The sequence below is a fragment of the Lactuca saligna genome, chromosome 1 (assembly GCF_052625555.1).
Source record: "Lactuca saligna cultivar CGN05327 chromosome 1, ASM5262555v1, whole genome shotgun sequence".
Taxonomy (NCBI): domain Eukaryota; kingdom Viridiplantae; phylum Streptophyta; class Magnoliopsida; order Asterales; family Asteraceae; genus Lactuca; species Lactuca saligna.
This window is the reverse complement of record NC_136417.1, coordinates 153,611,303-153,626,340: the sequence shown is the minus strand read 5'-3', so window position 1 is coordinate 153,626,340 and position 15,038 is coordinate 153,611,303. Positions and strand designations below refer to the sequence as shown.

The 15,038-nt window shown below is 29.6% G+C and overlaps 2 protein-coding genes across 2 annotated transcripts; one reads left to right on the top strand and one right to left on the bottom strand.

Moving 5' to 3' along the window:
- The first annotated feature begins 1,463 nt into the window (after window positions 1-1,463).
- Window positions 1,464-3,481, top strand: LOC145045563 (LYR family of Fe/S cluster biogenesis protein). Its single transcript, XM_078993886.1, has 2 exons — window positions 1,464-1,763; window positions 3,091-3,481. Exons 1-2 carry the CDS (start codon window positions 1,554-1,556, stop codon window positions 3,271-3,273), a joined length of 393 nt encoding a protein of 130 aa, XP_078850012.1. The 5' UTR covers window positions 1,464-1,553; the 3' UTR covers window positions 3,274-3,481.
- Window positions 3,482-9,461: 5,980 nt separating this feature from the next.
- Window positions 9,462-14,554, bottom strand: LOC145045556 (enoyl-[acyl-carrier-protein] reductase [NADH], chloroplastic-like). The gene is made up of 13 exons (XM_078993878.1): window positions 14,297-14,554; window positions 13,375-13,673; window positions 13,110-13,219; window positions 12,810-12,865; window positions 12,258-12,342; window positions 12,098-12,145; window positions 11,921-11,995; window positions 11,562-11,673; window positions 11,391-11,442; window positions 11,219-11,270; window positions 11,041-11,098; window positions 10,679-10,777; window positions 9,462-9,753 (listed from the first exon to the last, which is right to left on the bottom strand). Exons 2-13 carry the CDS (start codon window positions 13,646-13,648, stop codon window positions 9,593-9,595), a joined length of 1,182 nt encoding a protein of 393 aa, XP_078850004.1. The 5' UTR covers window positions 13,649-13,673; window positions 14,297-14,554; the 3' UTR covers window positions 9,462-9,592.
- Window positions 14,555-15,038: the final 484 nt, after the last annotated feature.

Sequence of the window (15,038 nt, the reverse complement as noted above, 5' to 3'; positions counted from 1 at the left end):
CCTAACAACTTATCACTACCATTATTCCTCTTGATAAACCATCTCCCAAGACACCTTAATCACCCACAATCGAACACCTTCCTTCACCCCTTTCCTGAACCACCAGACAACCCTTAAATCGGATCCTTGAGAGTTGCGATCAAAAATACATATACACACCTATTAATCGAGCGATTAAGGTTTACCGGGTTTAAAGTGGTTGACTCTTGACAGATTTGAAATCGATTTCGTCCCCTTATATGTATTCAACTTCTCAATTGATTTCAAAAAGTGTGTGTGTGTGTGTGTGTGAATCCTTACTAAAGCGATGATGAGCTAAGAATTCTTCCAAATATGCAGACTGTTGTTTTAGAGAGAGAAAAAGACGAAATAGGGACAAAGAGAAGTGAAGATTTAGGTATTGTGGGATGGTAGGCTGAAAATGTGATTTGATGAAGAAACTGATGAAGAAGATAAACTGATAAAGAAACCGATGAAGTGAAGATTTGGGTTTTTTTTTAGAGAGAGCGAGAGAGAGAGAGAGAGAGAGAGAGAGAGAGAGAGAGAGAGAGAGAGAGGTATTATTTTCTTTTTATTTTTTAATGAAAATAGTAATAAAAAGTTAAAAATAAATAAATAAGAATCATTAAAGGGCAGATTCGTCATTTTAGGTTGAGTTTGGACTAAAAACACACAAAATATCAACCATAAGGACCAAAACCACACAAAGTATCTAAAATTGGATCAATGGTGCACCAACATTTAATTTTGGACTAAATCTGCAGAATTTTGCCAACCACAAGGACCATTTTTGCAATTTTGTCTATGCCTTTTTTCGTTTGCTTGCTGCAAAATTACATAAAAGCTACTGTCATTTTATATTTCTTTAACTACCGAGAAAATATTTTTTCCCTGATTTAATAATTTTAACAAAAGCATTGAATGTTTTCTTTATCGATAGTTCATATGGTATTGCTTTTGTTGCGTTGTTCCTCTTCCCATGAAATAAAAAAGACTATTATTCTTTAATAATTTAATTTTTAATTTATTTATTTATCGTTTACTATTTATTATTTATTAAAATTAAAATGGCCCCACGCTATTTATAATTTTTATGGCTAAATGATATATATATATATATATATATATATATATATATATATATATATATATATATATATATATTAGACGGTTAACAATTGCAAATTTTAGTCAGTTTCTCCAAAATTCATGGTTTTGTGGGTTTTTTTTTTAATTCCAAAGTCTGAATTATTAAATCAGGAAAAAAAATATTTTCTCAGTAGTTAAACAAAGAAATATAAAATGATAGTGGTTTTTATGGAATTTTGCAGCAAGCAAAAGAAAAGACATAATTGAAAAAAGAAGGGGTGTTTGCATTAAGTTCATTAAGAAGAAGTATTTTTGCACAACAAAGAAACTTTAAGGGCTGTTAAGGTAAATATAACAAACAAAGACCATTTGGAAGATCAGCCTTGCAACACCACATTGATCCGCCTCCTCACTGCTTTGTTTTCGTTTGGAGCGACGAATCGAAAGTAAACAAGAAAGAGAAAATGGCGTTCGCGATGAGAGTGAAGGTTCCACCAAACTCAGCGAATTTACAAGAAGCTAGGCATCGAACCTTTGATTTCTTCCGTGCAGCTTGCAGATCTATTCCTTCGATCATGGATATTTATAACCTATACGATGTTGTAAACCCTTCTGAGCTTCGCTCCACCATCGCTGCCCAAATCCGCAAGAACGCCCATATCACTAACCCTAAGGTATCTCCTAACCCCATATCGCCTTTAATTTCATTTTTGTTGTTGTATATCTCCAATCTAGGTAAGAGACTAAGTAAATTTGTCGTTCTAGCTATTTATCTGATGGGTATGTTTGGATTTCAAAATTCTCTAGGGGTTTTGGTGTTTTGGGGATTTAGAGTAATGTTCCTCCCACTGGACTTCAGTCAAATTCTGTCATTGTCGCTTTGAGCTATACTAATCGTGTATGTAAAATGTTCTAGCTTTAAGTTGATAAGTTAAAGCTTTGCTATAAGTTGAAGAAACTCGTTTATAAATACACATCAAGTTGTTTATTCACTTCTTAAGAGTCTTGAAGCTTTTATAGATTTTGTCAAATGCCTAAAGGGTTTTAATGGTTATGCCATCTAGAATGCTGTGTTGTATACATCTTTTTAAAAGATTTATCCTCTACTCTTCTCATTTCTTGGTCCTTTTCAAGTAATTTACTTACAAATTCCTGTTAAAAATCATTTAAATGAAAATTAGCTCACTAAGGTTTTGTTGCAACATCTTTATCATCCTGGATTTGTTGGGAGTATGAAGCCTAAGAATCATTTAGGGAGTTCAGTCAACTTAATGACTATTTTATTGGAATCAACCATTCCATTCTTTCTCCTATTAATATCTCTACATATAAGCTTCATATTTAGTTTTTTTTTTCCCTCCATTAAACAACCAAAATTTTCTTTCGTTAACAAACAAAACTACACTCCAATCCTCCATCTCCTTCAAAAACTTAAAAATCATTAGAACAAAAAAAGAACCTAACTTGACACCCAAAATAAGTACTTTTCATCTCTTTTTTGCTTCTTTAATGATTTAACCCTTTATTCTTATGATCTTATCATTACATATTACCTAATCTATCTATTTTTTTATATACTTACTCGTGTATAATTCTTATTAACTTATTTTAATTGATCCTTCCAAAAACCTCATCTTCCTTGATTTGTTTGAGAAATTCTTTTGAAAAGAGAAAGAATGAAAATTTGAGAAATGCATGTTGAATGAAACGTGAAAAAACAAAAATTTTAAATTTTGAGAAACTCATTTTGGAGAAATTTCTTTCAAAAACCTATGTTGAGGTATTTCATAGTGATCTACGCATCTATCTAGAATAATTGTTTAATGTAAAATGACTATCATATTTATTCCGAATAAAAAAGTCCAAATGGCAAAAATTATTCAAGTAAAAGTTATTTGATCTATTGATAATTGAACATAATACTCCTCTCATGTTAAAATTGATGAATATTGTGACATTTGTTTTGATTGGGAATGTAAGGGTAAAATGGTCATTTTGTAGGTGATTGATATGCTGCTATTCAAGGGAATGGAAGAGTTGAGCAACATAACAGAACATGCAAAGCAACGACATCATATTATTGGCCAATATGTGGTTGGTAATAAAGGGCTTGTTCAAGATGTGGATACAAAGGATGAAGGATTATCTCCATTTCTCAAAAATTTCTACAATTCCAACTACTAATGAACATCTCAATCCCCATGATTAAGTCTTGTTTTATGTGTTGGTTTTCAAATAAAAACATGTTTCTTGGATTCTTGTATGAATAACATCATCCTTTTGCTTATTACAAGCAAATTTGTTGGATACTAAAACAAAATTTTCTCTAAGTCTTTTTTGGGGGTTACCCTTTGTTGGCTATACAATATGGAAATTGATGCTTGTTTATCCACTTTAGATTTCAAAATGGTTGAGTGTTACTTTCAATATTTGATGGTTAGAAGGTGAGAAGGGTATTTATGTCTTTCACATATTGGAAAGAAAGCGAGATTGTATGTGTGTGTGTTTTTTTTTTAAAAATTATTTATTTGGGTGGACAAAAGTTGTAATATTTGTTTTCTTGAGATTAATTTTACTCTCAGTCCAATGCATCACAAACATAGACATAATCATATTATTTTAATAATATTTCGAAGCATGATTATGAACATTATTTTGTTGTATAAATTGAATAAAAAAAATTGATACACGATATATATATATATATATATATATATATATATATATATATATATATATATATATATATATATATATATGTATGCAATCAACCGTGCGAAAAATATATCGATACAAGGTTGGTAATTATTGGAATTGAAGTTTAAAATTGTTTATTTTTTATACTAACCAAATCTCTGTCTTTAACCTTTAAGACTAGTAATAATATTGAGCAAATGGTGAGCCAACTCAACGTATCTTTAATTTTTAGGAAGAGAAAATAATGGCAAAACAGATTGGTTTTTAATATTTAAATATGATTATTAGATTAAAATAATAATATAAAAGCACTTGCGAAGTCTTTGAGATATAGAAAGATGAAGTACTAAATGACATTAAATACTTGCTTAGTGACATTGTGTCATTGCAAATTATGTTTGAAAGAGATGATGAGAATGGTCTTATGATTACATCTTTAGAACTTGAAAGACTTGTAATAATATTAATTCTTTTTATTTTTTTATTTAATATACTTAATATATTAACTTTTTATTATATAAAAGTATTTATAAATTAGATATCCTTTAAGTTTTATATTTTTAAAATCAATTGTTTATATATTATAACTAAGAGTAAGATAAAGTGCTTTTCCGATGTTAACTTTTTTGAAATGTTTAGTTAGTTTAATTAAAAATTTATTATTATTTGAATAATAGATATTAATAATTATTGTTTATTTAAATTATAAATAATTATATTCATGTTATTCTATTATTCAATAATTAAGAAATTGTTAAAAATATATAGTAGTTGAGTTGTGAGACCATATTTGAAAGATAATTGATATTGCATAGTGATGTAGAAACAAGGGAAATCTAAAAAAAAAAATCCTAATATTTTGGGAAATTTTTTAATAAAGTCATAAATTTTATTTTTTGAACAAAAAAATTCTGACATTTTCACTTTTTGAATAGAAAAGCCCAAGAAATCGGCTAATTTATTCATTTTAGGTTATTTTGACCTGTTCAGCAGGTCATAAGACTAAATTGTTAATTTTTCGAATATAATGGAACTTTTTTGCAGATTTCATTAAAATTTGTATATAATGTATAAACATATTTTTTATGCATTTATATTTATTTTTACGTATTTGTGTAACTTTTTAAGTTTTTATATGTATATATTTACGTATTTTTATGTATTTTAGATGTATAAACATATTTTTTTTCACTTATTTATATGTATTTTTAACCATTTTACATATTTTTTAATGTATTTTTATGTGTTATTTTGTTACGTATTTATATCTATTTTTAAGTATTTTACATATTTTTTTGAGTAAATTACACGAATGGTCCCTATGGTTTATGTTGGGTGCAAAGTTATCTATGTATGACTTTGCAAATGTGCTGATTTTTGTAAAATCCACTTGCATGTGGTGCATTAGTCTTTTGACTTATGAGATAGAGAGTGAGAGAGAGAGACATGTAATCACCTCTATATAAGGTGGGTTCATACCACTTGTAGAGGGGTGCTTAAGAGATGTAACATTGAGCGTGTATGTGTGTGTGTTATTTATGTAGATTTAAATCTAGATCCCTTTTTGTGTAACACCATACATAATCGAATGCATCTCTTAACCACCCAAATCACTATGTTCATTGTGTGTTCTTTAATTCCGCATGTCAAACCATGTTCATAAATCACTACAGTTTAGGGTAATTTGCGTGTTTGGTCCCTAACTTATTTTTTTTAACTCGGAAGATCCCTACTGTTTGTTTTTATTACGTGTTTGGTCCCTGTCTTACCTAAAAAAAGTATTTTGTCAGTGATTTTTTAATTTATTCAAATAAACACACCCTCAACCCCCCCCCCCCCCCCCCCCCGCGACCTTACTTTACCTATCCTATTATTTTTTTTCTATTTAAATAATAGTTTTTTTAGATAAGATATAGACCAAACATGTAACAAAAACAACCAGTAGAGACTTTCTGAGTTTGAAAAATAAGTTAAGGCACCAAACACGCAAATTAATCCAAATCATAGGGACCATTCATGTAATTTTTATGTATTACGTATTTGTGTATTTTTTAAAGTTTTTTTTTATAGATCTTTATGTATTTTTATGTATTTTAAATGTATAAACGTATTGTTTTACTTATTTATATGTAGTTTTTTTAAGTATTTTACATATTTTTTGTGTGTTTTTATGTGTTTTTTATGTATTATGTATTTGTATGTATTTTTGCGTATTTATGTATTTTTTTTAGTTTTTTTATATAGATTTTTATGTATTTTTCATATTTAATCGTATTATTTTTAGGTATTTATGTATTTTTTTTTTACTTCAAGTCATCTTCATCATTTCATTTAATTCGCACAGTTTTTTCAAGTATGTCTAGATGGTTTTACTACATACCCATATATTTTAAGCTTTTTCCATTCAATGTTTAATTTCAAGACAAGTTAATGGGAATAGCTTAAAATATATGGGTATGTAGGAAAACCATTTAGACATACTCGAAAAAGTCATATGAATTGTATGAAATGGTGAAGACAACTTGAAGTAAAAAAATACATAAATACATAAAAAAAAAATACAATTATACATTTAAAATACATAAACATCAATATAAAAAAAACTTTAAAAAAAATACATAAATATATAAAAATACATATAAATATGTAATACATAAAAACACACACACACACACACACATATATATATATATATATATATATATATATATATATATATATATATATATAATACTTAAAAATACATATAAATATGTAACAAAATACGTTTATGCATTTAAAATACATAAAAATACATAAACATCTATATAAAAAACTTAAAAAAAAAATACATAAATACATAATATATATATATATATATATATATATATATATATATATATATATATAACAATAACACATAAAAATAAATAACAAATCTATAAAATACTTAAAAATGCATATAAATACGTTAAAAGGTATGTTTATAAATGTAAAATACATAAACAATGTAAACATATACATATAAAAACTTACCAAAAGACATAAATATGTAAAAATATAAATGAATACATAATACATAAAAATACATAAACAATTGTGTAAATACTTAAAAATATATATAAATACATAAAAAAATATGTTTATACATTTAAAACACATGAAAATGCGTAAACATATACATATAAAAACTTAAAAAATACAAAAGTACGTAATAATAGATATAAATACGTAAAAGAAATACGTTTATACATTATATATAAGTTTTGACGAAATCTGCAGAAAAACCATATTGTATTGGAGAAATTAACGATTTGGTCCTATGACCTGCTGAACATGTCAAAAATGGCTAAAGTGAATAAATTAACCGGTTTCATGAGCTTTTCTATTCAAAAAGTTAAAAAGTCAGTACTTTTCTATTCAAAAAATAAAACTTATGACTTTATTAAAAATTTTTCCAAAATACTGAGACTTTTCTGTAGATTTATCGTAGAAACAATTGCTTTCAAGAATATATTGATGGACAATTCGATTTCTATTGTTGAAACTATTAAGATATATGTCATGGAGGGCATAAATTTTATATTTTGTGAAAAAAAAAAATTTGAAAATCCAAAATTGACATTTGGATTTTTTGTAATTGTGATTCCTTATTCAAATGAAGCAAAGGTAGAAGCTACCGGTGGCTACGCGAGAGATTTTAGGCCTCGTTTGATACTCATCTTTTCAGGTCCAAACAAATCTTTCTGACTGAATGGACTGAAAAGACTGTTTGATTTGCACCAAAGAATGGGTCTTTCCCGGTAAGATATGTCTTTCCCAGAAAACCCCAAAATTATATCTTTCTGGCTGAATTGGCTGGAAAGACAATTATACACTAAACCCCATCTCTTTCTTTCTTTATTGGATTATTAATTTTTTAAATAACTTTTTTTAAATTTATTTTTTATGGAATTATTACTTTTTTTCATCATTCAGCACAATCAATTAGATGTACAATCAAACAGTAGGGTTTCTTTCCCAGTCAGAAAACTTTCCCAAATAGTCCTTTACCAGACAGCACTTTCCCAGATAGAAACTATCAAACGGGACCTTACTTTATTTTAATTTTTGAAAGTATGAGATTTTTTTGGGTTTTTACAGGGGAAAAAATGATGCAAAAGAGGGGTTTTCAGCAAAATAGAGTGAACAAAAATATTATATGAGTAAATTACTGAAATCGTCCCTGTGGTTTGGTCAAAATTACACGTTTGTTCCCTAACTTTTTTTTTTTGCACTCGTGATTTTGTTGCGTTTTTCGTCCCTATGGTTTGGTAAAAATTGCATGTTTGGTCCCTAACTTTATGTATGTAAGGGACGAAAAATGCAATAAAATCAAACCACAGGGACGAAAAACGCAACAAAATCAAACCATAGGGACGATCTGAGTCCAAAAAAAAGTTAGGGACCAAACGTGCAATTTTGACCAAACCACAGGGACGATTTCAGTAATTTACTCATATTATTTTACGAAAAGATGAGTTTAGCTCAGTAAAATTAGGGATGAGCATATAGACCGGGGAATTGGCCGGAACCGGAATCGGAACCGGAACCCGATGGAACCGGTCGGGTCGGGTCGGGTCGGGCCGGGATGTTATTTTTGTGGATTTTTGGAACCGGAACCGGTAGGAACCGAAACCAATATTACCGGAACTGGTAGAACCGGTAAAAACCGGTAGACCGGCAAAAACCGGAACCGTATGATGCTATTTTTCGAAGATCGATTCCAACATTTGAAGACACGACAAGAACCGGTAGAACCGCCGGGCCGGTTTGGTTCTTGATTTTGGCCGAAGCCGGTTTCCGATTCCGGTCCGGTTCAGGCCGGTTCGGTCCTTTTGCTCATCTCTAAGTAAAATATATGATGAAATCCAATTCCAAGTGGGGTCCATCCAATATATTGGATTTGCCAATGGCTAAGGAATTAGGTGACATGTTTGTTGTTTGAGATACAACAAATAGACGCGACTTCGAGGCTTGTCAATGATACGTTTTCTAATTGTAGTTTCCTTTATTTAGGCAGGTATTTGCTAATTTGTTCCCCAATTTTAAACGACTTAGAATTCATTCATATGATCGCATAACATTTGCTTGTATAGAGTTTGCAATTTGATCATAATGGTAATGATTTTCTAGGTGTTAAGAGTTTTGCAAGTAGAGAGATATATTACTCTAGATCAACATTTATAGAAGATGAGAGAGTATTTTAATTTTAATCCAAATGCATAAATTGCATCGAGACAAACTAACAACAAGGCTACTGTTAACCCTCTATGGATTGCAAAATTAACTCATTTAGAACTTCATTCACAGATAAAACTTAATATTATTGACCCATTAAACTCTATTGAGGATTTTATAGCATCTCATTGCTATGAAACCAAAAATACCTCTTGCTATTATGCATGATTTTCTCGTTTTTTATCACTTTGCATTAGACAACCATTAAAGCGCACATTGTCCCTCAATGGATTTCAAGTTGTCTTATCTTAATAAGAGAATAAGACGAATGAGCAATTACTTTTCTCATATGAAAGCTCAAAATACATATCTTAATGCATTACCTAAATGTTATGTTTTATTTAAACGGATACTCTCTTCATATATAGTTTTACCGAGTTAAGTCAAGAAAGAGTAGCTAAGTTTAAACACCAATATCTCCGAATGAGAATCCCAACTCAACTCAACACAACTCAACTATCCGAAAATCCATTACACAAGTTTTACTTGAATAAAAAAAAAAAAGCGAAAACATAAATGTGCTCTCAATGAGTTGACTCGCTATTTTCTAACTTTTGTTGTTGTCTCTTGGAATGTTCAAATCCTTAAACACCGGGCTATCGACTCCAACTCCCATTGCATTCAGACCGTTGTCCACATACAGAACTGTCCCTGTGATGGCTGAAGCCAATGGGGATGCCAGAAAAGCAGCCGCGTTTCCCACCTCCTCTGTTTAATTCCATTTATTAGTACGCGAGGGTAAAATCGTCATTTACTTAACATTTAATTTTCTTTTTTAAAACCATACGAGGGTAATAAAATGGTCATTTACTAGCAAGATTATGGAAGAACACTATGCCTGTGCTTGTGCTTAATTCCATTTTTATCACACTATTAGTACACGAGGGTAAAATCGTCATTTACTTACATTTAATTTTTCAAAACCATACGAGGGTAAAATGGTCATTTTACTAGCAAGAATAGGGAAGAACAAGTTGTACTATGCATGTGCTTGTGCTTAATTCCCTTTTTTTATCACTATTAGTACACGAGGGTAAAATCGTCATTTAATTTTTCAAAACCATACGAGGGTAAAATGGTCATTTTCCTAGCAAGAATAGGGAAGAACAAGTTGTACTATGCATGTGCTTGCGCTTAATTCCATTTTTTTTATCAGTACGCGAGGGTAAAATCGTCATTTACTTACATTTAATTTTTCAAAACCATACGAGGGTAAAATGGTCATTTTCCTAGCAAGATTAGGGAATAACAAGTGTACTATGCATGTGCTTGTGCTTAATTCCCTTTTTTTATCACTATTAGTACACGAGGGTAAAATCGTCATTTAATTTTTCAAAACCATACGAGGGTAAAATGGTCATTTTCCTAGCAAGAATAGGGAAGAACAAGTTGTACTATGCATCTGCTTGCGCTTAATTCCATTTTTTTTTATCACTACGCGAGGGTAAAATCGTCATTTACTTACATTTAATTTTTCAAAACCATACAAGGGTAAAATGGTCATTTTCCTAGCAAGAATAGGGAAGAAAAAGTTGTACTGTGCTTGTGCTTAGCAAGCACGGACTAAAAATAGGACCCATAATAGCAACATACTTATAAGGGTAAAATGGTCATTTAACACAACTAAACTGACCTGCAGATAGCTCTTTCATTAAAGGTGCATTCTCGGATGAATAATCAATCATCATATCAATGAATCCGATAGCTTTAGCAGCACGACTTCTTAAAGGTCCTGTTAAAACATATTTAATTAATTATTTAATAAAATTAACAATAATAAAATGGCAAATATCACAAAAGAACAACTTACTTTTATTATTTTATTGATTTACTTACTCAAACTGTTTTTTTTTTTTTTTGTAGTCATTAAACCATTATATACTTTTTTTGTTCGATTAAAAAAAAGCCTTTTTCTCAGTTACCCTGGTGTCGGAAAAGGGCATTATTGTAATTCTATAAATCGATAAAAGGGCAAAAATGTAAATCTGTAATTACCTGCAGATATAGTGTTCACTCTGACTCTATGTTTTCTTCCAGCTTCAAAAGCAAGTACCTGAAAATAAATTGATGACCAATCACAGTTAATGGAATTCTATAAAAAAAAAAAAAAAAAAAAAACACCACCATTATTATAAAAATTAAAAAAAAAATAAAAATAAAAAAAATTATTAACCTTTGTGTCACTCTCTAAAGCAGCCTTGGCTGAACTCATACCTCCACCATATCTGCATCATAAAAAAGAAAAATACAATTATAAAATGTTCTCTGAACAAATAAATGATGTTAAAAATATTTAAGGAAAAACAAAATAAGGGCAAATTTGTAAATAATAAGCTGTTAGTTACCCTGGTATGATTCTTTCAGATGCAATGTAGGTCAAAGAAATTGAAGCACCCCCTGTTTACATAAAAGATATCAACTATAAATGTAAGAAATATATAACTTTTTTTTATTTATATTTGTAGTTTGAAGAATAATAAATAAATAAATAAATAAATAAATAAATAAATAAATACCTGGGTTCATTATTGGGATAAAATGCTGGAGTAAAGATACATAAGAGTAGCTGGATGCTGAGATAGCTGCAAGATACCCATACCTTGATGTTTCCAATAGTGGTTTGCTAACCTGTTTGTGAATTGTTTAATTACCAAAATACCCTCAACACTATTGTTTCTTTATTACTTAATACAAGAAAGAACAAGCAAATGGATAAAAAATAAGGGTTTGTCATAAGAAAATTTTATATTACATGTAAATAGAATGTTTAATTTTAACTCTACTTTGTACATTTGTTAATTATAATTAATTAATTTTGAAATTTACAAAAAAAATAATAATAATAATAATAAAATAAGATTATATTAGAAAATACCTCGGGTCCATTAGCTAGTGAATGCACAAGAATATCAATGGTGCCAAAGTCCTCTTTTACAGATTCAGCAACTTCCTGCATAACATAAAATACAAAATCCAATTATTCAACAAGTTTTAACAAAAAGACGTAAATACCCTTCCTCATCCTCATCATAGATAATAGGGGAATTCATACCTTAACAGTCCATTTTGAGGATCCAGCGTAACGTTTATTTGCTTTTACCTGCATAATTTAGTATTATTATAAAATATAAATAGATACATATATAAATATATGATATGATGCTTATAATGCCAAAAAATTGGAGGAATATTATCTTGAAAATTAAACATACATCTTCAGGAACATCTTCAGGGCAATCATAAACTGCATCTAAGGGATAAACTTTAGTAATTTCCATTAAAGATCCATCTGGCAACCTAAAAAAAACAAAAAATAAATAAATAAATAAATAAAACTTCTAGTTAGTTACGAAATCACACTCTTGTTTTAGACCTTTTTTTTGTTATAAATGCAAGAAATAGCAATAAAATTTTGTTGATTTGTTTTATTAAAGCGTCTTACTTTCATTTCTTCCTATTACATCAACTGTACTTTGAAAATCTTACTAATTTTAGCAATTCATACAAAGCAAATTTCAGTGCTAAAATGGTGTAATTGGATATTTTTCAACCTTATTAGTAATAAGAGAAAAATTGAAAAGACCAATGGTGTAATGGAAGGAAAAATAAATGAGGGCAAATTTGTAAAAAGTTAGGCTTAAAGGGGAAAGCTTCATTTCCTTGACTTTCTCTGTTAAGTCATTCATTCTGTATTAAGTCACAAAAAAAAAAAAAAACTTATAATTATATTTATTAAAATTAATTGGTAGAAAGTAGAGACTTACACACGTGATTCATCAAACTTTCCCCTTCGAAGACTTGTCTCAAATATATTGAGTGCCTACAACAAATGAACATTCATCAACAACAATTTAAAACATATTTTTTTTCTTATTACTTTGAAAAAATTACAAATCATAGAAATGAAATTAGCTTTGTATTTAGATCATGGAATTGCTATAATTTTTGATGCAAAATTAACAGGAAGAAATGAAAGTAGGATGCTTTCAATTACAATAAAAAAAAAAAATCAATGAAAGTACATTGTTATTTCTTGCATTTAACCAATTTTTATAAATTCTTACCGGGACCCACGTGCCAACAAGGATTTCAGCTCCAGCAGCAGCTAGAGATTTTGCTATTGCCCATCCATATCCATTATCATCAGCTATTCCAGCAATGAATGCTCTTTTTCCTACAAATAATTTCATAAAAATTAAAATCAATCATGTTTTTCATTCAATAAATAAATAAAATTGGAACTATAATGCTTTTAATAGAAAGAAATAAAAGAAAGCAAATTGCTTTTTCTTGCATTTAGCCAAAAGAAAACAAGATTGGAAATCTAACCTCTGAGATCAACAGGCAATCCAGGGAGGGGTTTTGTGTCATTTGACTCAGACATTGCTTTTGTGACAATTCGGTTAAATTTCAGGGTGTTGGTTGTAAGTTTCTGAGATATTACATGTGTTGAAGAGATGTGACAAGAGCTCTTAAGCTTCATCCATGGCGCCTCTTTAATCCCACTGCTGAAAACTGCAACACTTGGCTTTGAAACTTCACATGAAGCAAAAGTGAAGGGTTTTGCTATAGCAACATGCATGTTTGAAGTCGCAGTTGCCATTTCACTATATGTTGAATATCAAAAACTGCAGTCATGGAAGTAAATGAATTGTTATAGGAGGTGTTAAAGAAGGGTAACATGGTCATTTACTTTTATTCAAATGGTTCATTTTGTCCATGAAAGTATTTTGTATAAAATTTTCAAACTGTAATGTTGGAATAGGAAGAAACGAAGGTAAGTTGATATTTCTTGGATCTAATATGATCAAACTTGATATCTTTGAAATCTTCGTTTGTGGCCAAAAGACCACGGATTCAACTTCAAGTATCGAAAACATCATTCTTGCAAAATATTCGTTACATAAACTTGAAAAAACTCCGTTTTGTTTTCTGTTTGAAAACGCCAGTTGAGCTGCTTTGATTCACCAAAACTCGCCCTTTTCAAGATCATAAATTTCATTTCAGAGTGGTGCATTTAGTCAAAATCATTTCAGTTTTGAATTCGAAGAAAACAACTTGATATCAGGAACAAAAACCGATAAAAATCATCAACGTTTAGTTAAACCCTAAAACCCACAACGATAAACCTGAACTTAGATCAAGGTAACAATAAATTCGCATAGTTATGAAAGTAAAACCACGATCAAATGCAATGCACCAAATCGGAAGGACAATTTTCGAATAGAAACAAGGGTCGAGTGTCACTGACCTATCTGATCTGCGAAAACCTTGCACAATCAATCAATCTTTCGAGTTCCTCTACTTGCACCTTGGTTGGTTATATATGGTAATAAAGCTTCGATAATAACTAAGCTGAATTATATCGCTGTCTTTGTGTGTGCCGTTGGAGAGCTTTGGAAGTTCCGAAAACAGGTCAGCAACCTTGGGAATTTATGTAAGAACCTGCAAAATTTGGGCTTTAGGCCACTAGTTGGCCAATGGCTAATGGGTTTCAACTCTCAAGGGCTGCAAAATCTGTTGTTATGGCTTTACTTTTGGTGTTCTAGATACATATTGGCCTTAAAGATTATACCCCATTAATGTAAAATAATTCTGCTTTAGAAATGGGATTTCGGCCTAACCTATACCAAAATAGATCCTATCAAGTTGGTGGTTATATATATTATGGGACAAAATAAAAAAATAAAAAAAAAAAAAAAAAAAGAAGAAGAAATTTTTGGTTTGTTATTTTGTTATATGTTTTTTCCTTTTGTGAAATATTTGTGTCAAACATCTTAAATTTGGCATTTTTGTAGGTCGATCTAGAATTCTAGATATGTGGTTTGCTGCCACATAAAAAATTCAACTACTTTGGGTCGGTTATCGAAAAAGTCACCTTCTTTTTTTTGAAAATTCCATTTTATGGATCAATTTTTATCGATCAAGGAGATGTAAAGTTTTCTCTTTATTATGTGAGAAGATTAGCTTGTATGTTGCTACTTAGATGGTGT